A 22,578-nucleotide genomic window follows, 5' to 3' on the forward strand; every position below is an offset into this window, starting at 1 on the left:
GGCATCTCCCTCCCGGAGGAACCACTGAACGCCTGGCTCCCAATTCAAAGCGCTTTCGTCGCTCAGCGAGATCCCCCCGCCCGGCCGCCCCGCGCTGCGCCTCCTCCCCCGCCGGAGGGACCCCGAGAGCGGCAGGGCAGGAGGGGCCGGGGCGGGGCCGAAGCGAGCGGCCGGGCGGGACGCGCACCGGGAGAAGGAGCCGCCCGGGAGCCGGGCGCGTTCGGGTGCCTGGCTCGCTCCCCGCCCGCTGGCGGCTGGAGTTTGCGCTCCGGGGCTGGGGGCTCGGCTCGGCGGCGCGACGCCCCGGGATGGGGGCTCCGCGCTGGGCGCGGCTCTGCCTCCTGCTCGTGGCGGCGGTAACGCTCTGGGTGCTCCTGTGTGGGCACGACCGAGACACGCAGGCTTCCCCGGAGCCCAGGTAAGGCGGCGGCGGCGGCGGCGGGGGGTTGGCGCTCACAGCGGACGGGAAGAGACAGTTCCTGAGAACTTGTGGCTACAACAGTGTCCTGCGGTAGGCAGCAGCGCAACACATGCTCTGCGGTGGGGCCGGAGCAGGACTTGCACACAGAGCGAAGGACGGACAGATAGACAGACACACACAGCAAAGCACACACCCATGGAGCGAAGGACGGACAGACAGACAGACAGACATATAGTGAAGGACAGACAGGCACAGAGCAAAGAACGGACAGACAGACATACAGCAAAGAACACACACATGGAGCGAAGGACAGACAGACAGACATATAGTGAAGGACAGACAGGCACAGAGCAAAGAACGGACAGACAGACATACAGCAAAGAACACACACATGGAGCGAAGGACAGACAGACAGACATATAGTGAAGGACAGACAGGCAGAGAGCGAAGGACGGACAGACACACAGAGCAAAGAACACACCCATGGAGCGAAGGACGGACAGACACAGAGCGAAGGACGGACAGACAGACACACAGAGCAAAGAACACACCCATGGAGCGAAGGACGGACAGACAGACAGACAGACATAGTGAAGGACAGACAGGCACAGAGCGAAGAACGGACAGATAGACACACAGAGCAAAGAACACACCCATGGAGTAAAGGGAGGACAGACAGATACACAGAGCAAAGAACACACCCATGGAGTAAAGGGAGGACAGACAGATACACAGAGCAAAGAACGGACAGACAGACACACACAGCAAAGAACATACCCGTGGAGCGAAGGGAGGACAGACAGATACATATAGTGAAGGACAGACACACAGAGCAAAGAACGGACAGACAGACACAGCGAAGGACAGACAGACAGCAAAGGACACACACACACACACGGAGCGAAGGACGGACAGATAGACACATATAGTGAAGGACAGACAGACAGACAGACACACACGGAGAGAAAGACAGACACATACACAGAGCCAAGGACACACATACGGAGCAAAGGATGGAGAGGCAGACACACACAGAGCAAAGTACAGACACTGAGACAACAGAGTGGAAAACACCACCCTGGAGCCTGAGGCAGGCAGCAAAGCGCAGGAGAGAAGAGGGGCATTTTTAATCTGGGCCTCAAGGGGCTGGTAGTAAAAGAAGACAGGGAATGTTAAGTGCATAGGGATAAACCAGGCTTCTGGCTGCCCTTAGCTTTCTGTCAAGCCTTGGGATGTTTTGGCCAAGGGCCGTGTAACGTGCTACGCAGAGGTCTCTCGCTGGGCCCAATCCTGCAAGGTGCGGAGAGCCCTCCATTTACATTGGTTTACATGATTGAGCCCCTCCCCCCCCCCCCCGTGCTAGAGCTCCAGCTGGTGTAAATCAGCATAGCTCTAGTGACCTAGACGAGAGCTACACGGATTTACTTACCCCAGCAGCAAATCTGGACCATGGACTTCAATGGGCCGAGGCTGATTGATCCCAGCTGGAGATGCAGCCCTCTGAATTCAATAGAGCAGTGCTGATGTACACCCGCTGGAGGCCTGGCCCCCGGCACTTTGAACGTACCTATGGCATCTTGTGATCACTGACCTGGAGAGATTCCCAGCATTTGCAAAACTTCATGGACACCATTTCCTAATCTCCTGGGATCAGCCCTGCTCAGCTGCCAGGCCCTGAAAGGACCCCAGGAGGGTTCCATCCACTGCCAACCCAGATGGTGAAAATGTTGAAGTAGCTTGCAATGTAGCAGACATGCATGTGGGAGGCGAGTTTCACTGCAGGGCATTTTGCTTCCAGGGGCATAATCCATCCTTCTTTGCTGGGAGAATCACGTAGCTTGTGCCGTATTTGCACTTGCATTTACCTCTAGGAGCATTGCTCACCTCTGTGTCATGCAGCCTTGGGTCAAGTAAGCAGATGTAACAAGCAACACAGGGTGATGGTTTTTACTGTATCAGCCAGCAAGTGAGTCAGCGACTGGTACTGGCATCTCACTGTGCTATATGTAATTACAGTGGGAATCACCCAGCTGTGGGGATTGGGGATTCATTTGGATATTGCTGTGGATCTCAGACATGATCCACACCCTCCCTCCCTTCTAGCCGCTGTCTAGCAAAGCTCTGCTAAATTCTCCCTGTCCCTAATATGCATTTCTAATCCTGTGATTCCTTCTCCTGCTGGGAAGTGGCTCAACTGGAAACCTCAGTCTTTACCTCTGTCGTTCTCTGCAGCCCTGTTTTAAAGGTCAAGCAGCAGTGGACAAGTTGTAGGGCAGCCACACTTCTGCACCCCTATGTCTGCACTGAACAACAACATCTAGTGATAATCAGGAGAGAAGAAGGAGAAGACTTGGCTCTCAGACAGAGCTTTTCATCCTACAGAGTGCTGTAGAAAGTGTTATTGTCCCCATTGTATGGATGGGGAAACAGAGGCATAGCAAGGTGAAGTGATTTGCCCAAGGTCCCATACAGCAGGACAGTGTCAGAGTAGAGAACAGAAATCAAGACCCCCGGTTCAGTGCCATAGCCTTCCTGGGGCCGGCGGGGATGCTAAAAAGGAGGAATATATTCGTAAAATCAAAATCCTAATCCCAAAACCAGGTTAAAAGTGCCAACCTGGATCATTAACCCCCCTACATTCTAAACAAAACAACAACACCTGCCACCCCACATTAAATCAAAACCCCTAACTCTAAACCCAAACTATACAATCAGAGACTTGGAACCAAATTCCTTATCTCTATGCACTCCACTGAACTGTAATTACTTCCCTTGAATCATAAACCTAAGCCAGTCTGTATCCGAATTGATAACCTCAAGGCCATTTCTATAACTCAACGGCTGGGTTGTGCTTGTTTAGTCTGTATAGCCAAGCGCCGTAGGGTGACCAGACAGCAAATGTGAAAAATCGGGAAGGGCATGGGGGGTAATAGGTGCCTATATAAGAAAAAGACCCAAAAATCGGGACTGTCCCTATAAAATCGGGACATCTGGTCACCCTACGCCAGGCCCACAGAACACAATCCCAGTTTAAAGCAAGCATGCTGTTCCTGCACTACCTACAAGATTGGGAGATGAGCAGCTGCCTTGCTTCGTTTTATAGGTAGCTGAATTTCACTGGTGACTTACATTTAGTGTGTATTTTGGAACCCTTCCAGATAAGAGGTGCTACATACACACAAAACTGTTGCTGTGTACATGCCCACTTCCACTCTGTGAGTCTGATTCTCCAGTGCTTTTCCACAGCCAATCACACTTGTGCAAAGCGGATATAAAATGCCACACAATCCAAATATGATGACCATTTTGTGCAGAGGGAAGTGGTTGTAGGATGGCCTCCATCTCAGCTGACCCAGGATGCTCCAGAGCTACGAGCATGAGCTGCTACTTCTTGGCTACTTGTTACAACTGCAATCCTCTGGCTCGGCATGGAGGAGGACCTGTAACACACACTCACTCACCAGTGGGTGACAGTTGCACAGGGTACAAAGCAGTATGGAATCTCAAATGCCAAAAGCCTTAGTCCATGGAACATAAAGGCCTGGCTCCTATTTTTCTTTCCAAATGACGCACTTAGAAACATCCGGTGTTGGAGTGATTAGCATTGTCGTTCATTATTAGCACACAGGAAAAGATTGTTGACATTTCCATAGTCCCGTCTGCCCTTGCCCGCTAGTGTGATCCTGTGAGAGACGGCCAGCCGTGGGAGTTCCACATCTCGTAGCAGGTGCTCAGCGCTTTGCAGAGCAAGGCCATTTTCTGGAAGGCCCTGCTTGGGCTCCCTCTCCTGTGGATTTGCTTAGCCCCTGAGTGTGTGCTTAAGACAGCAGAGTTCCACTGCGTGCTCGCAAGTGAGTTATCTACAGGGAATGCGGTGGGGAAATGAGCCATTGGAAATACCATTTTTTTAGATTCCACAGCTATTAAGACAACCCACCTGCATGCTTTGTGGACACTGAAAGGTCCCAGGAAGGGCTGCCAGTAGACACAAGGTCGGAGTGGTTCGTTGGTGCTTCACGTGGTGACGTCATGACCTTTTGACATGATGCCCTGAGCCTTCACCAGCTCTCTACCCTGACAGGGAATCTGGGGTGGCTGCAGCACCAGGCAGGCCTTGCAATGCCCTGATGTTACTGCTTTGTGTCATAGCCTCGCTCCAGGATCATTTAGCTCAGCAGAAACTTGCAGGGAAGTGAGCTGCCAGCAGAGGCGTGCCTGCATGTGAGGGGCAGGCAGGCACCCTGGCAGTATAGGGCCTGAGGAGATCCTGGAATGCCTCAGGGCTTGACAACCTTTGAGCAAACTACATTGGGTTTGTGGCTGAGATTTTCAAACTCGCAGGGAGTTAGGCCCGCAAATCCCACTGGAATTCAATGACAGTCAAGTACCTAATTTCCTAGGCAGCCTCACTGCCCCTGCCAAGCCTACTTTTCTTATTGGGAGTGGCATTTTAACAAAATACCCCCACTACTCCACCAGTAAATACCTCGAATTTACACACAGCAGTTTAAAAAGTGGCTCAGAACCACCCGTCTTTCCAGGAATGCACCAGGGGCCTGATCCAAAGCCCACTGAAGACAGTGGAAAGGCTCCCATTGACTTCAGTAGCCTTCGGCTTAGGCCCTGAGTAAGTATCCCTTCCGGCTGCTCCTGCAGCGAAGTGGGTGTGGGGCAGGGTCTGTTCTGTGAGTCAGGTCTTAGGTGGCATGTGGGGGGCTCTGTTGCTCCAGCTAGGGATGAAGGACTCAGGTTCAGGATTGACCCACAGCTTTTGGGACAGTAGCAACCCCAAGAAGGGGATGGGATGACTCCTTCCTAAACCGCCACTTAGGGGTGTTTTAACGCAGATGTTTTAACACTGCAGCCCCTACCTCTTGCTAATCTGTCTTCCACTGTCCCTGCTGCAGGAATGCTGGGAATTAGGGGAGGGTTCAGTGGAAGGCAGAACAGATGGGAACAACCTTCCTCTGTCTGGGTGGACATCCCTCTTGGGATGCAGCAGAGCACTGAGAAAGGGGCAAACAATCAGGACAGAGAAGTCACTCACAAGTCAGCTTGAAGCTGGAGCGACTCCTGTCTGCAAAGCCCTTTGACAATCATGACAACCTATGGAAGGGCCAGCCTGCTGGGGAGTAGTCGGGGGGGAGGAGAGAGAAAGCCCATTAAAGGAAAAATAACTTTCTGGAGGAAGTGGGCCCGAGTTAATACTGGGCCACAGCTCCTTGTGGCAGAGGAGCTGCAGGCCAGGTGTAAATTCCCTTACACTCCGGGGAATTCCCCACTGCTGCAGGGAGCCTCTGCACCAGCCCTGGGTGCTGGAGTGTCCTGGGGTATGAACAGGTATGACTGGGGCAGGCCTGCACCTGGGCACTTCTGCATCCCTGCCATGGGCCATAGTGACCACTATGGGAGGGAGGGGGCATGCAAAGTAGGGCAGCCAGTAAAGGGTTGTTCTAAATAGCACTGGGGCCTGTACATGCCCTTGTGATCCCCTAAAAGGGCAGGCGCAAATTCTCTCTCCCTTGGTGCCTGTGCAAGCCAAGGGATGAATTGGGCCCAGTGAGTTTAAACTGCTGGTATGACACCATATAGTGTTTAATCACCACTGGGAGTGCTTAGATCTCCCAGCCTTAGACAAATCATAGGGGTGGGATTTCCAAAAACGATTGGCCTAATTCTGCTGCCATTGACATCAAGGCCAATGCTGAGTGCTTGTGAAAATCCTACACTAGGTAAGTAGGGGGAGAGAGACATCTTACAGCATTTCAACATCACGGGAAGATGTTCTCTCACCTGTGTTACTTGGTTTGCTGGCAGATTGCAAGCTTTTCCACCTGTTTTGATTTTTTCCAACCTTTCTCTTGAAACATGTAAGTTTTTTATCAGAGATAGGCCCAGTCCAGGGCCGAACCCCTCTTCAGCTTTGAGAACAGTCGACAGTAGATTTGATTCCGGCTCTGAATGTCATGACTCTGCTCCTCTGACTCTACTTTTTAGCTGATTGCATTTTGCAGTAGAGTCCCAGTCAGATGTACTTAAGCCTTATTTTAGCAGGAGTGGTCTGTACAGGATTTAAAGCTCTTTAAAACTCCACATACTGTAAGGTCCCTGGAATGCAATGTCTGAGGAGGGGAGGGGACAATCTTTCTTTTTAGTCAGGACCTTTCTTGGAGAAAGAACAAAATATTCTGTGCCACTCAATTGTTTCACGGACAGATTCAGATCTTATCATCTCTGCAAACAAAGTATCTGAGAAAGAATGGTGGGGAGTCTCAGATAAACTACATTCCTTTTCCCAAGCTCCCAGACAATATCTGATCACAGTTTGGCAGGGGTGCAGTAGACACACTATTTCTAAGCATGGGTGACTTGACTACCTGTGTCTGAAGGATCATTCAAAGACTGGGAGGGGACAGATCTCAGGAATGGCCGCAGTTCAAAGAAGCATCTCTGTAACTTTAATGGGACTTAAATACATGCTTAAATGTAAGTATAACCTCCAGTGGACTGGCTGACAATAGAGAACCTGAGCGAAGCCTTGCTGTTGGGCCTGACCTCTCTGTGGTCTCAGGGCATTGCCCCAGGAACAGGTCAGGGGTGAGAACTTCAAAGCAGAGCAGAGTAGCTCTGGCTACCATTCCTGTGCTCCTGTAACACAGACTGACAGGGATTATCAGCCACTTACTAGAGAGCATGGGGAATTTTTTAAAAATTATGTTGGGTATTGGATACGGCTGTGGATCACCCCCAGCATGCACTGTGAATTTCTCCGTTTTGCCCTTGGAGTCACAGTGGCGAGCTGGGCTCCCTCCAGAACCCATAGAGGGTGCTCCTTCGATTGGCTGGCGATGGGTGCTGCAGCAGTTGGGGGCCTGATGTACTTAATTAAAATACAACCAAGACCCATCCTGTGGATTGCTGCTGCACATCCCATTCAGCAAACAAAAAATGTATTGCTGCCAGCACAAGACTTCCAAGCTCATTCCACCAATGAGCTCTGCGTTGATGGGTCCGTAGTGCTTGCAATTTGAGGAATGGTACCAGCGAGCAGCCTGCTGTGTAAGGACAGCAGTTGCTACCCAGCTGCCTTGCACTTTAGCCTGTGAGCACCCTTTGCAATGGACACCTCCCTATGAACAAAATATTCTGGTATAATTTGGCTTCCCAGACAATTTGGGCAAGGCAGATTTATTTAGATTGAATCACACACCCACACATGGGGAGCTGAGACTAGAATGCCTCCTCTAGCTCCAAAAGCTTTCTGCCTCTTCACGGCGAGCTCCCGTACTGCTACCAGTAGCAGGTCTCTTATCTTCTCTGTACTCCAGCCACTACGGGGCGGCATCAGCCAAAAGCTCTGCATGAGCAAGGCCTTTCAGTTCATGCTTAACTTTATGTGGCATTGATTGAGGCATGGGCTTGAAGTGGATAGAGCCACTTTACCCCTGCTACGTGTTGTGACAGTTTCTGACCAGGATAACTAGTTTTTGAGTCTTCAGACCTGCTCCCATGTGTCCTGAGGGACCCTGCCCCTCCATGCTTGCCAGTAGCAGCTGCCATCTTGATGCGGTCACCAGCAGGTGACATCTTGGAGCTGACGGCATCCCCCACATCGGGTTGCTGGCTAGGCAGCGGTGTCTTTGGCACCTGTTTCTCATCTGGTCCACATCACTGAATCGGAAGGAGTCCAGCACCATAAGTGTCAGTCCTGGTGCATGCTGCACAAAAGGTGCCAGGGTATATCTGCCCTTCGAGTTGGGGGCTGTTCTCAGTTCGAGGACATGTACCCGCTCTAGCTCCAATCAAGCCATTATGCTAAAAATAGAGCGTAGCCACCGCCGCACCAGCAGCAAGAGTGGCTAGCTGCTCAGTGTGTGTATCCAGGCTCTCGGACAGGTACTCAGATAGAGTTACGCAGGTTGGCTAGCCCTACCTGCCGGGGCTGTGCTCTATCTTTAGCTTGGTCAGTGCTAGTACCAGTATCTCCTTGAGCTGAAAATTACACTCCCAGCTTGAAGTGCGGACGTAGGTGCAGTGTCTACACCTGGCCTGAAGCGGAGGCCTTGCCCGAGAGCCTGAGTACATCAGGAAAGGCCAAGCAGAGGAGTCAGGGCTGAGCTGTCTCTCAGAGGGGGTGAGGCTTGAGGAAGAAGATGGCAGGGTCTCAGAGTGGGTTTACTTCAGTTTTTGCCTGAAGGTGGCAAACTTTCTCTCAGGAATCTCCTTCTGTACGAGGGTGAATGTGCGCTGGGTCGGCCAAAAATATCCCGAGCCTGTAGTGGGTCTGGAATGGGCAGACCAAAGCCCTGTAATGTCATAAACTAATCAAATTTCACCACTGGGCAATGAGAGACCCAGAGCTCCTCAGAGGCCACTGCTAGAGCACCCCTAGGTAGGGCCTCATCTCAATCTCTCCCCCACTGTTGCCTCCCCTGTAGTTTATCAGAAGTCTTGTTTTTTCCCTTCCTCCCACCATGTACCAGCCTGTTTGCATAGCCACTTCCATTCTCTCCAATCTCTGTTCAGCAATCTAAAGTCCTTCAGTATGTGTAATTATGCACGTAGGGAGTTAGACAGAGCTAGTATGTGGGACAAGAAATCTTTATGAAAAGGGGTTACTGTACATGTACAAGGGCTACCTTCCAAATCCAAACCTCCACCCTGCGTCATTTTCTCTTCCCTAAACACCCAAAGCAGTAGATTGTTCTCTACTGCCCACTTTGCAACCCTCCTTCTGCCAGCTATGGACATCTTCCACCTCCCTGAAAGCATCCCAATCATTTCATTGCTGCTTCAGGTCTGTAGAAGTGCTGAGTCCTTCAGCTAAAAGGGGGCTGCTGTCTTCAACCCTGGCCAGGCGTACTGGGAAAAAGGCACCTCGCCATTACTGTATTGTTAGGGGGTCAAAAACGCCGGCTGAACTGCCAGGTATCAAGCGAAACATAGCTCCGCTATTAGTTTATTCAGATGACAGAAGTGTCTGCAGGCCTCGCTGTGCAAATACGCAGTTAGGCACCATCTCTGCCCTGAAGAGCTCACAGTGTAATTGGACAATGCAGGGGGAGAGGGAGAAAGAGAAAATAAGTTGCCCAAGGTCAAATGGCAGGTTAGCAGCAGAGCTGGAAGTAGAACTCACGCCTCCTGCCTGCCAAGTCAGAGCCATTCAGGCCAGCTGTACCAGCCCAATCAGCAATTCCAAAGCCAGAAGGGACTATTGTGATCATATAGTCTGACCTTCTGTATAGCACAGGCCAGAGAACTTCCCCAAATTCCTAGAGCACAACCATCTATCACGAGCCCATTGGAACATCAGTGAAAAGCAGCAGCTCAGAAAGTGGCATTGGGGGAGCCAGGGGGAAGCAGCTAAACTGGTAAAAAGAAAAGAATTAGCCATGCTGCTAGCAGCTGGCTGAGACCAGGTTCACTGAGATTCAGCCCAGAAAGAGACACAAACTGCAGACTAAGCAGATTTCTTTGAAGGGGGAGATGGGGAAAAGGACTCTGTTGGCAATGCTAGTAAGATCTATGTTTGTGCTGCTCAGTAATTAGCATCTTTGCTTCCTCACCAACTGGAGCATTAGTTAAAGGAAAACAGGCACTTGCTTTGATCAGCAGTTAAATCAGAATGTTTTCCCAGCGTGAAATAGCGCCTAGATATCACAGGAGATAGACAGCCTGTATTGTATATTAGAAAATAAAGAGGGATTTCACTCAGAGGAGGAGGCCACTGTGAAAGTGACATTCTTCACGACACTACAGGCAGCCCTATCATACAGTGTTTAAGGAGGACCCCCCAGCAGGGCAAAAGGAGGGGGTCACATATCCTTGCTCCCCAGTGGTTTCAGCTGTGCATTCAGCCCTGTTTGGCACATAAGAAACCACCCCAGGTCTCACGTTAAGTAGGCAGAGGGCACTGGGGAATGGCGTACATCCTGGGAACCTGGTGGAGCTACCTGGAAATCCAATCCTGGAGCAAGCTCTGGCATTTTTCTTACAGAAACCTGGGAAGAAGGACCAAGAGGCAGGCTCCATTATCCGCCTGCCTCTACCTGTCCCAGGCTCCTCAGACAATGTCTCTAACAACATGCTTCTTGTCTCCTCCACAGTAAGGCATTTTAATTCAGGCACCTGATGATACGCATCCCCTCCCCAGCTGGCCCCCTTCATCCAGAACAGAGACTGCCACAGGAGTTGCTTTGAAGTGAACCTTCTGTTTGCTGATGAATAGGAACCTTTTTTCCCCTTTCTGAGGGGTCCAGCTGGCAAGCTGGGATGCAGAGCTGCTGTAAACTTATCTCTCCTGCCTCTGACAGTATAAGTATGCAGGTGGCCTGCAGCCTCTGGAAGGCATGCTCTCATCTACCAGATCCGTCTCTCTCTTGCACACAACACATACAAGCCGAGCACCTGGTACTGTAAACCCTCTGATTTCCTACGGAGAGCTTTCAGGATCAGGGCAGTTTTCCATGGAAGTCAAAGCAGTTGCTCAGAGCAGTCTGGGCATGACCCCAACTCTATTGCACAATCTTGATCAGCTTTGAGACTTAGTATGTTTTGAAGGTGATCCTGATATACTGATAGCTTTCATCATGGACAGAGTGGTAGAGATGGGGTGGTTGGGAGGGCATGTGCCCTTTACTCCCCCTACCAAAGGTCTGTGGATCTTTCTTGGTGGCAGCTGTCGATCGAGACCCTGCAGGACCCATGCAATCAATCTAGCTGGAGCCTGCAGAACAGCAGCCTAGATTCAGCCTTTGGAATTCATTCTCACAGGGGGTCAGTGAGTCATCTACTTAGGTTCCATTTCAAAAGGGTCTGGGAGGCTTGATGCAAACTGAGTGCCCTGATACAGATGGTTAACTGTTATGCGTCCAGGGTAGGAATCCTCCCACACAGCACAGCATTCCCCAGTTGCCCAAGTGTGTTTTTTATCTCCATTGGAAACATGAGGGATTGGCCAGTGGCTGCTGGCTTCCGTGGGCTCATGTGCAGACACGTCACAGCTAATCCTGATTTGTTCTGATCACTCCCAAGAGAGGCTTAGGGAAGAAAAAGATACTGGAGAGGCTGAGAAGTTCAATTTGGAGGGTGTCCAGACTGAGGCCTAGTTTCAGCCCATTATAGTTGTAGGAGCCAAGCACGGATTTCAATGTTGGATCTGACTGAACTCCTCCCACTTTTGAGTGTGTTTCTATCCAGGGATTTGGCCTGGGCCTTTCTTTGGTTTTCTTTATTAAAAAAAAAACAACCCAAAACAACCCAACAGGAACATGAGTCTTTTTCAAATTGCAAAGGAGTAAAGAAAATAATCCAGTAGGTTGGGAACTGATGACTACAAGAGACTATTGTTTGCAGAGGAATTCTCCTTGCTCAGAGAGGGCAGCCCCAATGAGCAGGCGACAACTGACTTCCTGCCATAAACTGATCTGCTGACGGGTGACCTCTGACCTCAAGGGGAACAGCAGGTAGTTTAAAGAAAGGAACCCCAAAGCTGCCCCCCCCCACTCCCCAGTGACCTCCCATTCTGCTCTGGGACATGTTACCGTGGTGTCTTTGGGAGCCATGTCAAGTCAGAGGGCTGGTACGGAGGGCCAGAACTACCCAAGCTTGGATCTCCTGGTGCCATGCCAGGAAGCTTATGTTTCTGGAAGGGGGTGGGATTCCCTTCGGCAAATGTGAATAAACCCAATTTCCCCCGGGTGGTTCTCCTGGACCGAAAGTGACTGCCGTGAGCGGTGTGGTTCCAAAGAGACTGGATATCCAACCTGTAGGTGGAGCCACGCCCACCTGCTGCTGCTGTCCCTTCTCAGGGGGGCAGAGTCAGGGAGATGATCCCTCACCACTTGCCTCACCTTTCAGGCCTGAAGACAGAATGAAGGGAGGGCCTAGGAAAGTCAGACTTCCAGCTCACTGCACCCAGCAGCTGGCATGGGGCTTCCATTTCACTGCCACACATCTCTCCAGAGCATGCGGCAGGTTTGGATCTGCTTTTACTGTTGACTTTGGACACTGCTGTTTGAACTCCAGAGCGATGGCATCTCAACCCACCTGGCAGTGAGCCCATTGCCCTTTGTGCCTGCACAGAATAACAGAGACTCCCGGTGGGCTAAATCCTGACCGGGCGAGAGCACCCTCCACTTCCGCGGGTTCAAGAGGAGCCATGAGTCCTCAGCACCTCCCTGGGTTTAGCATGACGACTTCAGTGGAAGGGGCCCAGCCTCTCACAGGATCAGGGTCCCAGGTCATAAGCAACTTGGTGCAGAGACCACAAACAAGCCTCGCTAACTGGCATCTTTACCGTTCTGTCATCTAGAATCTAGACCTGCCCAGAGCAAGGTTAATGCCATGATGCTAAAAACACAGGAGACCTGTCTACACTACAGCTGCACTGGTGGTAATTACGGATCTTAAATGTGCCAGTGTAGATGCAGCCGGGGATGAAGGGCCAGAGCAAAGCTGTATGTCTGAGCCCCATTCAGGTCAGTTACTGTGCCTTTGAGGGTCAGTGAAAGGCCAGGAGGCCTGTTTCTCTCACTGCACCAGGCAGAGCATATTGAGGGAACACCAGGTGCTTCTCTGCTGGTTAGCACCGGCTAAGGCTGGATTAACCCCCCCACCCTGGTCTGGTCTGTGCCCTTTGGGGGCTGGGTTGTCTCTCATTCCCTGCATCACTGCCTTGATGGACAACAGTTAATGTTTAAACAGGAACATTTTTTGCTGAATGGTAAATACCGGTCACGAAGCCGGCTCGCTGCATTCCAGCCTAAAACGCCTCCCCATTCCTCAGCCTCTGACTCCAAACACCATGCCCTCCTCTTCCTGACCCACCTCCTTCAGACTCACCCCCAGCAGACACAGCCATGGGCAAAGGCAGGACACTGTCCCAGCCCACTTGCCTCTGTTCTCAGCTACAAAAAGACAGAAAAACCTAGACTTGTTCTCTGCAATTGTGGCCTCTCTTTTTAAGATTGTGAAGGGTGCCAGCCATGAAAGTTGAGGTTTCTTGTTTGCCCACAGGACAGTTACAGCATGGGCAGCAGCAGTACAAGCGTCCCCACACCAACCTGCCAGTGCTCCTGGGTGAGGGGACCCCGCTAGGGGGAGGAGGGGAGTTCAGTTTCCATTGGCCTTTCCATTGACTGCTTGGCTTCTCTTCTGAGAATGCCCACTTGGGCTAATTGCATGGGTAGTTTCTCAGATGTGGAAACGTGCCCCCTAGGATCTCATCTGAGACCCAATAGCCATCAGATGCCAGTGACTGCAGCTGGTTAGAAATTGCCCAATAGAGCAGTTTTATCAGAATATGCTGATTGAACAAAGATCAAAATGTTTCCTGGGAATGTACCAATTTGATCTAATGTTTCCTGGGAAGTTTATCAAAATGTGTTTTGTTTGTACTGTTTTGAGACTTTGATATCATATTAAAAGAAGCATTTTGATAAGATCAGAGTGAAATATTTTCAGAATATTTCATTTTGCAAAAAGTTCAGCGAGAAACATTTTTGTCCCAGATGGGGACAAAACCAAGTTTTGGAATCTTGGGAGTTTCCCCTATGATGGAAATTCCAAATTTTAACCAGCTCTACTTACGACTGACTCTCGACCAACTTGTGCTAGATTTTGACAAAAAAAACCTAGAGGTGAATGGCTCCTTAGGAACCTGCAGGATGGTCCAGTGTCCCCACTTTTTCCAATAAAACAATGAAATCAGACCCCTTCAGTTTCACAGATTGCCCCAACTTCCATCATTGGTCTCACCAACTTGGTATTAGCTAATGTTGGTGAAGTGCTGGAGACATGAAAGGTGCTAAGAGCTCGGCTAATGGTGTAAAATACTATACACCTTTCATGCTCTTCTGGCATGCCTGAAGTTCTTCACTTGGGTGTATTGTACAGTGCTATAGGATAGATTGGTTCCCTGCATGTCTGATGTTAGAAGATATACATGTCACAATGGGCAAAACTGTTGAGGGCCCAGCACTGAAGAGGGAAAACCCCTGGTTTGATGTAGCACCCAAGTCACCTCTCCAAGCCAGTGTCCCCTGAACTCTCCATAGGGGCCCCCAGCTTTTGCACGTCTACTGCCCCTCTACCTGAGACAGACACTGCTGGGTTCGAGGCCCAAACCTTTTGGCCCATCCAGGCCACGTTCAGATGTATCAAATCTCAGGTTGTCTCATGAATACAGTTGATGCACTACCGGTCTATGCTGCTGGTGGTACTCCTGTGCTCACATGTTCTCACTTGAAGAGGACAGGGGAGGCCTGATAGACACGGGAGGTGATGGCTTGGCTGTACCTTCCCCACTGAGGCTCTCTGCGTGGTCTCTGTTCTAGCCTGCTGCAGCAAGAGTCACTGCCGTTGGTGCCTGGAGGGATGTCCCGAAATGCCGGGAGCCATGGCCTGAGCAGAGAAAGCAGCATGGACAGGTGAGTGGTGCTGGGGTAAGGAGGAAATTAGTTGCCATCTCTCATGTTTTTCCCCTGCTGATTGTTCTCGCTGTGGGGGAGGGGTGTTACTGTGGCCTCCTAGACAGGGGATGGTTCCAGCAGCATCAGATCGCTGGGTTTTGTTATTTTCCTTCCCACATGAAGGTTATGCAAGGGGAAGGCACTGGGCTGACAGCGCCCTGCACAGCAAAGCCCTCTAGATATCCCCAGATCACGCAACAACAGGACCAGCTTTTACCTTGTCTTGCCAATGCCCCTCGACCCAGCCCCCGGAAGGCCCATCTGTAGGAGGGGATGGAAGTTTAGTCCCCTGCCTCTGCGCTGAGACTGCCAGGCAGGGGCTCGCTTACTCCCAATGGCTTTCTCGTGATTGGATGGGAAGGAGGCCAGCACCTCAGCTCACAAGGGACCCCAGGCACCTGCCAGATGGTGCCAGCCTTCAATGCTGTCTGGACCGGAACTGGCCACCGCGTGGTTTATTTATTTCCATTAATCTAACTCCTTGGTTAGAGGGGAAGGGCCCCTCTTCTCCCAGGATGTGCTGCCCATCTCACCCCCATCTTCCCCCCAGGGTGCATTAACCTCCAGGAGAGAGCCCGCACCAGGCCTGTATGTGCCCCATAGAGTTTACAGTCTAAATGGACAGGGGCTGTCACCTCCATTTTACAGCGGGAGCCGGGGCAGAGAGCAATCAAGGGACTTGCCCCCAGTGACATGCTCACTATCCTCCCCTCGTGCCAGGACACCGTGTGGCAGGGGTTCTTTACCATCCTGCCCCTTGTTGCTGGGCAGCTTCCATGGCTCAGCCCTCCAGCCAGGTCCCCTTTCCATTTCCAGCCCCTTCCGGGGGTAAGAGAAAAGTCCAAACAAAACAAACCCAGAGTCTCCTGGCCATGATGCCCAGCCTTCAGTCCCCATCTGGGACTCCTAGTGCTGAGGCTTGTACCTCCCTCTCTTGTTGGGCGAGGGGAACCCAGCCCACCTGCTCCTCTGGGTTCCAGCCCAGGGACCACCTGCGTGGGGCAGCTAAACGCAGCTCCTTGTAATCCCTCACGGCTACTCTTGCCTTTGCCTTGTTTGTCAGCCTCTCTCACAGGGCTGCAGGCTTCACTGCCCCGTTCTGTCTGTAGTTCAGGTTCCTCACGTGGCTTCTTCCCAGCCAGCTGCTGAGAGGCTCCCTGAAGTGCACTCCCTGGCAGCTCCGTTATGCCTCAGACATTTAATGACTTTGTTGCTCATTAGCTCTCCCCTTAGCTCTCCTCCTAGAGCTAGGTTCTCATTCAGGCCAGCTGCAGGTCCTCAGCCGGCTTCTCCTCCAGTTGTCCCTTTCCCCCCTCATCTGCCCTTTCACCTTTATGTGGGAGGTGGGGAATGGCTCCAGCTAATGCCTCATCCTCCCCTGCTCTGCGGGAGGAGGCAGAATATATGCTGGTTCCCTTCCCCAAGCTCATCCCAATTGGCTGGGAGGGAGAGAAGCCTTGTCTCACCCACTCTGCAAGGCTCCTAGTCCCAGGCCCTTAAAGAAACAATAACAAGTTTGCCACCCAGACACTACTTATTCCTGGGACTGCTTCCTCTCTACTAGTGTCTCCTATTTTCCTAGGTCCCTGCATACATCTGCCCGGTGCCCAAAAGCTTAAAGGGCCATGCCTTGGGACAGAGGTGGACTGCCCCCTCAGTCCTACTACCCTTAAGGGGACAGACTGACCCCATAAGAGTGCCTTAACCTAGTGCTTAATTTGTGCCTGGGCTTACCACACCAGTTATGAAAATAAAAGAAAAAATTACCTGAGCCCCAGCACCTCTTTCATTACAAATTAAGCACTGCCTTAACTGCAGGACCAATCTTCTTCCTTATTGACTGCAAATGGAGTCACGAGGGCTCAGCACCTCTGAATCGCTGGGCATCTCAAACTGGGCTCTCAAAACCCAAGGCGCTCAACATGAGTGCACAGATTTGAACGCTTAGAGCAAAGTGACTAGCTCAAGGTCACACACTGACCCAGTATCGGAATTGGGACTAAACCCCGGGTCTCCTGACTCCCAGCCCCCCAGGCACTAATCATTAGCCCATCAGGAATCCCACTAAGAGGGATAGGAAGAGCTACAGCAGAAGCTGTTGGATCATCTTATGATTTCCCAGCACATGAAAGAGAAATGCACACAAGTGAAACTCAGCGCAAAAGGAATATTTAGCTCTTTTCTTTTTTTTTTCCTCCCCAGAGGGAAGCCATCTAAATATTCTTCTGAGCCTGGCAAGGCTAAACCCACCAAGGAACAGGTAATGAGCATATGCTTAGCGCTGTCATTCTCATCACTTTGTCCTTGTTTTTCCAAAGTTTTTAGTCAGTTTGGGCTCTGGGAAAAGAACCTGCTGAGGAAGGGGAAATGTTCTCTGAAAATAAGGTCTGTTTATTTGAAAGGTGTTTGACATCCCCCCCCCTCCCCATGGCACTTCTCCTAAGAGACTGAGTGATCCTAGATTTGCAGGAAGGATAGGCAATTCTGTAAAGGTTGGAGGTTTGGTTCAGAGAAGCAGACAGAGTTTCAGCCACTCATTAGCTCTCCCCGGACCTCCTGGGCCTGTCAAACTGGATTGAGACTCTCAAGGGACAGACATTTGCTTTTGGATGCCAGTGACTTTTCTCCTGGCATGTTTGTGCCTGAGCACCCAGTTCTGGGTGGAACCCAAGGAGCGAGAACATGAAAGATACTAATGGAAAAGCAAACCAAACTCTTCCGAACCTCAGAAGAGCTGAACTATTGTTGTGAAGGTGGGGGGAACCTCTTCTTTAATCCAAACAGCTATACCAGTGATAGCCTGTGTGGTGGCACTGGACTAGTGCGGGAGTTGAATGTGAACTGTATTACGTTTTGCCCAGGATGTGACTGGCAAGGGGCTGGCCTTCTCTGCACCTTCCCAGTGAAAATAAATAAGCAAGAAGTCATAGCTGGTGGGTGGTAGAGGAGGAGCGTTAAGCAGCATGTGTGGGAGTGCTAAGCCCAGGTCTGTACTGTCCACACCAGCCAAACTATGGTGGAACATCAATGTTCTACCAAGGCAGGAACTTGCTTCTGTGCCATTTGAAGTCAGTGGGAGTCGGATCCGGTCCACAGTGCCTAGTTCTGCAGCTCTTGCTCACCATCGGGCCCACTGTCCAACCCGTCTCCACGGGCTTGCCAAGCTGTGGCAGAACCCCATTTAGAACTCCGCTTTTGTATGGCTTTCACACTGGCTTGCCTGGCCAGTGTAGATGGGGTCTGTCTAGTGCTCAGCTCCCCCACCTATATTCATGCTTTCCATGGACATGCTTAGTCTGGCTGTGACTTCAAGCTTTAAGACCAGCCAAGGAAAGTACATTTGAGCTGTGATGAGGAGCATTAATAAGGTATTGGAAACCCCTTAACACAGAATAAGTCTGTAGAGGAGACAATACTGCGACTGTTTATTGAGCACTCTTCATCTCTAAATGATTTGTGAGCTTTGATTAACTGATTCTACCAACACCCCTTGTGAACTGGGTATCACCATGCTCCTTTTACAGATGGGGAAACTGAGGCAGAGAGCAGGGAAGTGGCTTGCCGGTGGTCACACAGCAGGTCAATGGCAGAGCCATGGACAGGATCTAGGAGTTCCCAGTTCACAGTCCTGTGCTCAGACCAATATGTATAGAAGCTCCTTGAGGCAGGGTCCAGCCTTTTGTTCTGTGTTTGTACAGCACCTAGCGCAATGGGATCCTCCTGGTCCATGATTAGGGCTCGTACAGGCTCCCGCAATCCAAAAAAAAAATAGTAATAATAATGAATGATTCCAGCTGCTGCTGGGGTTAGCAGAAGTCCAAAGGTGGGTGAATCCCTTTCACGCCTCCCTGGCATCTGGTAAGGAAGGGAGGTGTTAAGGAGAAGTGTGGGATGATTGCAAGACCGAAATGTGGTTCCTTCTTCTTTCAGGCCAGCTCATGCCCCCACTCACTGATGTCAATAGTGAAGGCGGACCCCAGGTTCGGGAAGCTCTTTAGATTCCACGTCCCAGTGCTGATGTGGGCACGACACTTCACCAAGGAGACGCGGGACAGGCTGAAGGAGCGCAGCGTCCCGTATGGCTGGCAGGGCTTGTCTGACACAGGTAATGGGAGTGATGGTGCACTCCAGACCCCTTTGTGATATGCCAGAAGCCCCGTTCCTGGCCCCAGGAATAGTCTACCCAATAGCCATCTAATGGGGACAACATTTCCTTGCGGCCCACCGAGGCTGGGACTGGTACCTCCATTGTGTTGGGTGCATTATAAATACAGTAGGTTGGATAAAAGAACAAAAGGAAAGTGACGTAGAGATGGAAGATTTTGGATCCCATCACCAATTCTCTTAGCCGTCCGGGCCCTGCTTTCCATTTATAATTCCTAACTCTGATATAGCACTTTTCATTGGTAGATCTCAAAGCCCTTCAGATAAGAGGTCTGTATCATTATCCCCATACACCAGTAGGGAAACTGAGGCTCGGAGTGGTGAAGTGACTTACCTAAGGGGATCCAGCAGCTCCGTGGCAGAGCTGGGAATAGAACGAAGGTCTCAGCCTAGGGCTTGAACCACTAGGCCACACTGCCTGTCTCACACAGGGGTTTGAGCTGTAAGAGGAATAGGTTCCCAGAGTTCAGCTCTAGCTGTGTCAGCCTAACCCTACAACCCAGCGCTGCCCCTGCAAGCTTCCTAGCAGACGCCCATATCACAGAAGCCTCCAAACTAATGAGCTGTGACTGGCAGAGAGGCCAAGGAGTGAACGGGCCATGGATCATGAGCTCCCTGCTCACCTCGAGGAGTGGCCCTTGCTGCGGAGACACATGGGCAGGACAGTGGCAGGGAAGCTGCCCGTGCTGCAGCTCTTGGGAGGACTGCTCCTCCAGCACTGAGACAGGCACCTTCCTCCAGCACTCGCTTCCTGTTTTGAGTGGGGCGGCTATGTGGGATGGGAGAAGGGGGTGGGGCAGCTGGGGTAGGTGAGTGGGATGGGAGGGGAGGAGAAGGGCAGCTGGGGTGGGGAGCGGGATGTGGGTGGGATGGGATAGCGGGATGGGGGGAGGGGAGCAGAGGTGGGGGAGCAGGATAGGAGTGGGGTGGGGCAGCAGATTTACAAACCAAGTGATTACACTAAGATTTCCCCTGCTCCCAGCTTCTCTGTACAGCAGCCATCTCATCCTGTGCCTGAGGGGAGGCGGGGGAGGGTGAGCAAACCGCCTCTGAGGGTAAAGGGTGATCTCTGACAAGAGGCTCACCTCAGGTTGCAAATGCTGGTGGTTGCTCTACAAACTTCTTTGCCATAGACAGAGAGATTAGCTGGAGGGGCATGTATGGGCATGGCTGGGTAGAGATCATCCTACAGCCTAGGCCTTGATTAAAACGCCTGCTGTGTAACCAGAGAATTAAATACCTTTTAACTAAAGCCCTTCCTCCCCGGGGAGTCAGAGCCCGCGGGGTGGGAGGGGACGGTCTGGAAATGCTGCAATCAACATCTTGTGACATTTTCCTGAATAAAAGGTCCCAGTGTCTGCGCAACTATTAACTCAAACCGCAAGGCTCTCAAACAACCCGCTCCATTGTTGCTGGCGACTGGCTGCTGGGAATTGTTTCCCTTCCTACCCGACACCCACCCTCTGCACCTCTCCAGCCACCAGCAACATGACTCCCTAATGGTGAGGTGACGACAGAGGCATTTGGGGGCTGCGTGGGCAGCACCAGCTGCAGAGAGTCATGCCTGAAAGGGCCAGGGCAGGGTTGCTTCTGTCTCAGCACACCTAGTAGGGCGAGGGGAGCAGAGAGCTCCATAGGCCCCTACCACAAAGAGCCGTTCCTTTCTGACTCAGATGGTAGCCTTTACACTGCCCCCGAGCCAGCCAGACACACCTGGGGAGGGCCGGGGAACCGGCAGAAGTCGGGGTTGCTGAGCTCTGAGCTGGGCCCAGTTTAGATGTTGTTGTAGCTACCTGCGCCTCTGCTCATGCAGTACGTGGCTGGTGCTGACTAGCCTCTTCTTGCCTTGATCTGCAGCCATTGCTTCCACCTTGCATCTGCTCAATGACTCTGCCAACAGCTGGCTGTTCGACAAAACCAGGTTCCCTGAAGGCTGCGTCCGCTGCGCCGTGGTTGGGAATGGAGGGATTCTCAATGGATCCCGGCAAGGCAAGGAGATAGATGCCCATGACTTTGTTTTCAGGTATGGAGAGCTCAGCAGCCCATGTAGTCTGAGGGAACCAGGGGCACTTACCCATGACAGGGACTGGGTCAGCGGGGTCGTTGTGCTCCTTAACTAGCAGAGGATCCTGCTTAAAGATCTTGTGTATTAATAGTGGGCGGGGTCTAATGGGGTCCCAGGGCATTCTCAGTAGGACAGCTCCGGCTGTACATTTCACGCCTTCTTGCAGCCATGGCTATTACTGCTGCCCATTGTGGGCAGTGCTGCTTGATAGCTTGTCATGTGGCCCAGATGCTCCAGCAGAAGAGGCAGGATTACACAACATTAACAGAGACCATATGGCAAATCCCTATCCCACCGTTCCCCTTTCAGGCTGGTTTGGCCTTTCCTGGATGCCCCAGTGTAAGGCACGTTCCAGTCACCTTGTACCAGCACAGCCTCATCCTGTGGGATTACCTGCCCCCAGGGTAGGAGTTGTGCAATTAGGAGGAAGGTGTAACCGCTGTCAGTGCTTCCAAGACTGTGCCTGCACTTCGGCCAAAGGGAAGGCATCTGTGCAGTGCTCTGCACACCAGTGAGGGAGAGGAAATGTAGGCCAAGGACGCTAGACCAAATCCCTGGTGCTGTAGAGGGGCTGAGAGATATTTACTGTCCAAGTGAGAGAGACCTCAGTTGGTAGCATCCCATCTGAGTGACGCTCCCGTCCCTCCTCATACAATAAGTGCAAGGTACCCAGCATGGCTACCTCAGAAGGATGAGGGATGAGTCACCCCTGCTGGGAACTGAGCCAGGACTCTAGGCAGCAAAAAAGGTAGAGCCGGCCCTGCGCGTGGCCCTCTGTGCCATCCCCATGTAATAAGGTGTGTGGGACTTTAGGTAACAACTCTACAGCCATAAACTGGCACACAATCCCAATTAGCAGCAGCATTGATAGGGGGAGAATTGTGCTTAGTGCTCTGTGGTGAAAGACTGGTCCTTAATCAGAGCCTTGGTCTTCTCCCTTCTCCACCCACAGGCTAAATGGGGCTGTGATCAAAGGCTTTGAAGACGACGTCGGTACCAAGACATCGTTCTATGGTTTCACGGTGAACACAATGAAGAATTCCCTGATTGCCTACGGAGAGTACGGATTCACCCAGATACCCCAGTCCAAGGTAAGCCATCCGGGCTGGGGGTTGTGCAAATATTTGGTTGGACCTGGAGAGTCATCCAGGCCGTGGCAACACCCACTGCGGGTTGGAGCTTTGCTGACTATCTTGGCCTTGCTGGCCATTGACTCACACCACCTTGGAACCTGCGTAAAGGCCAGGAGGCCCTGAGACCATCAATCCGTGACTCTTCCTGTGAGGTCACCCTGGTTCCTTTCAGCTCCACCAGAAACCTCCTTCATGTTTGAGAAGCATTGGGTGTCCATGGCTCCCCATGCTCAAACTTACTGCCAAAGAGCATGTGTACGTTTAGTTGCCCTTTGTTAGTGAATGAGGCTCTTACATCTAAGTGGGGCTAAGGGTGTGGCAGGA

The 22,578-nt window shown here is 51.6% G+C and overlaps 1 protein-coding gene across 3 annotated transcripts in view; it reads left to right on the forward strand.

Annotated features, from left to right (window-relative positions):
- ST6GALNAC2 (ST6 N-acetylgalactosaminide alpha-2,6-sialyltransferase 2) overlaps positions 1–22,578 on the forward strand; it is a 27,266-nt gene continuing 4,688 nt past the window's right edge. The window contains exons 1-6 of one of the 3 annotated variants that reach the window (XM_044982203.1): positions 1–418; positions 14,758–14,850; positions 17,095–17,152; positions 18,823–18,997; positions 20,914–21,079; positions 22,074–22,212. In XM_044982203.1, the coding sequence (XP_044838138.1) occupies positions 309–418; positions 14,758–14,850; positions 17,095–17,152; positions 18,823–18,997; positions 20,914–21,079; positions 22,074–22,212 (741 nt within the window). In that variant the 5' untranslated portion in view covers positions 1–308. The other 2 variants (XM_044982204.1, XM_044982205.1) reach the window with 2 other exon arrangements.

The sequence above is a fragment of the Mauremys mutica genome, chromosome 12 (assembly GCF_020497125.1).
Source record: "Mauremys mutica isolate MM-2020 ecotype Southern chromosome 12, ASM2049712v1, whole genome shotgun sequence".
NCBI classification, from domain to species: domain Eukaryota; kingdom Metazoa; phylum Chordata; order Testudines; family Geoemydidae; genus Mauremys; species Mauremys mutica.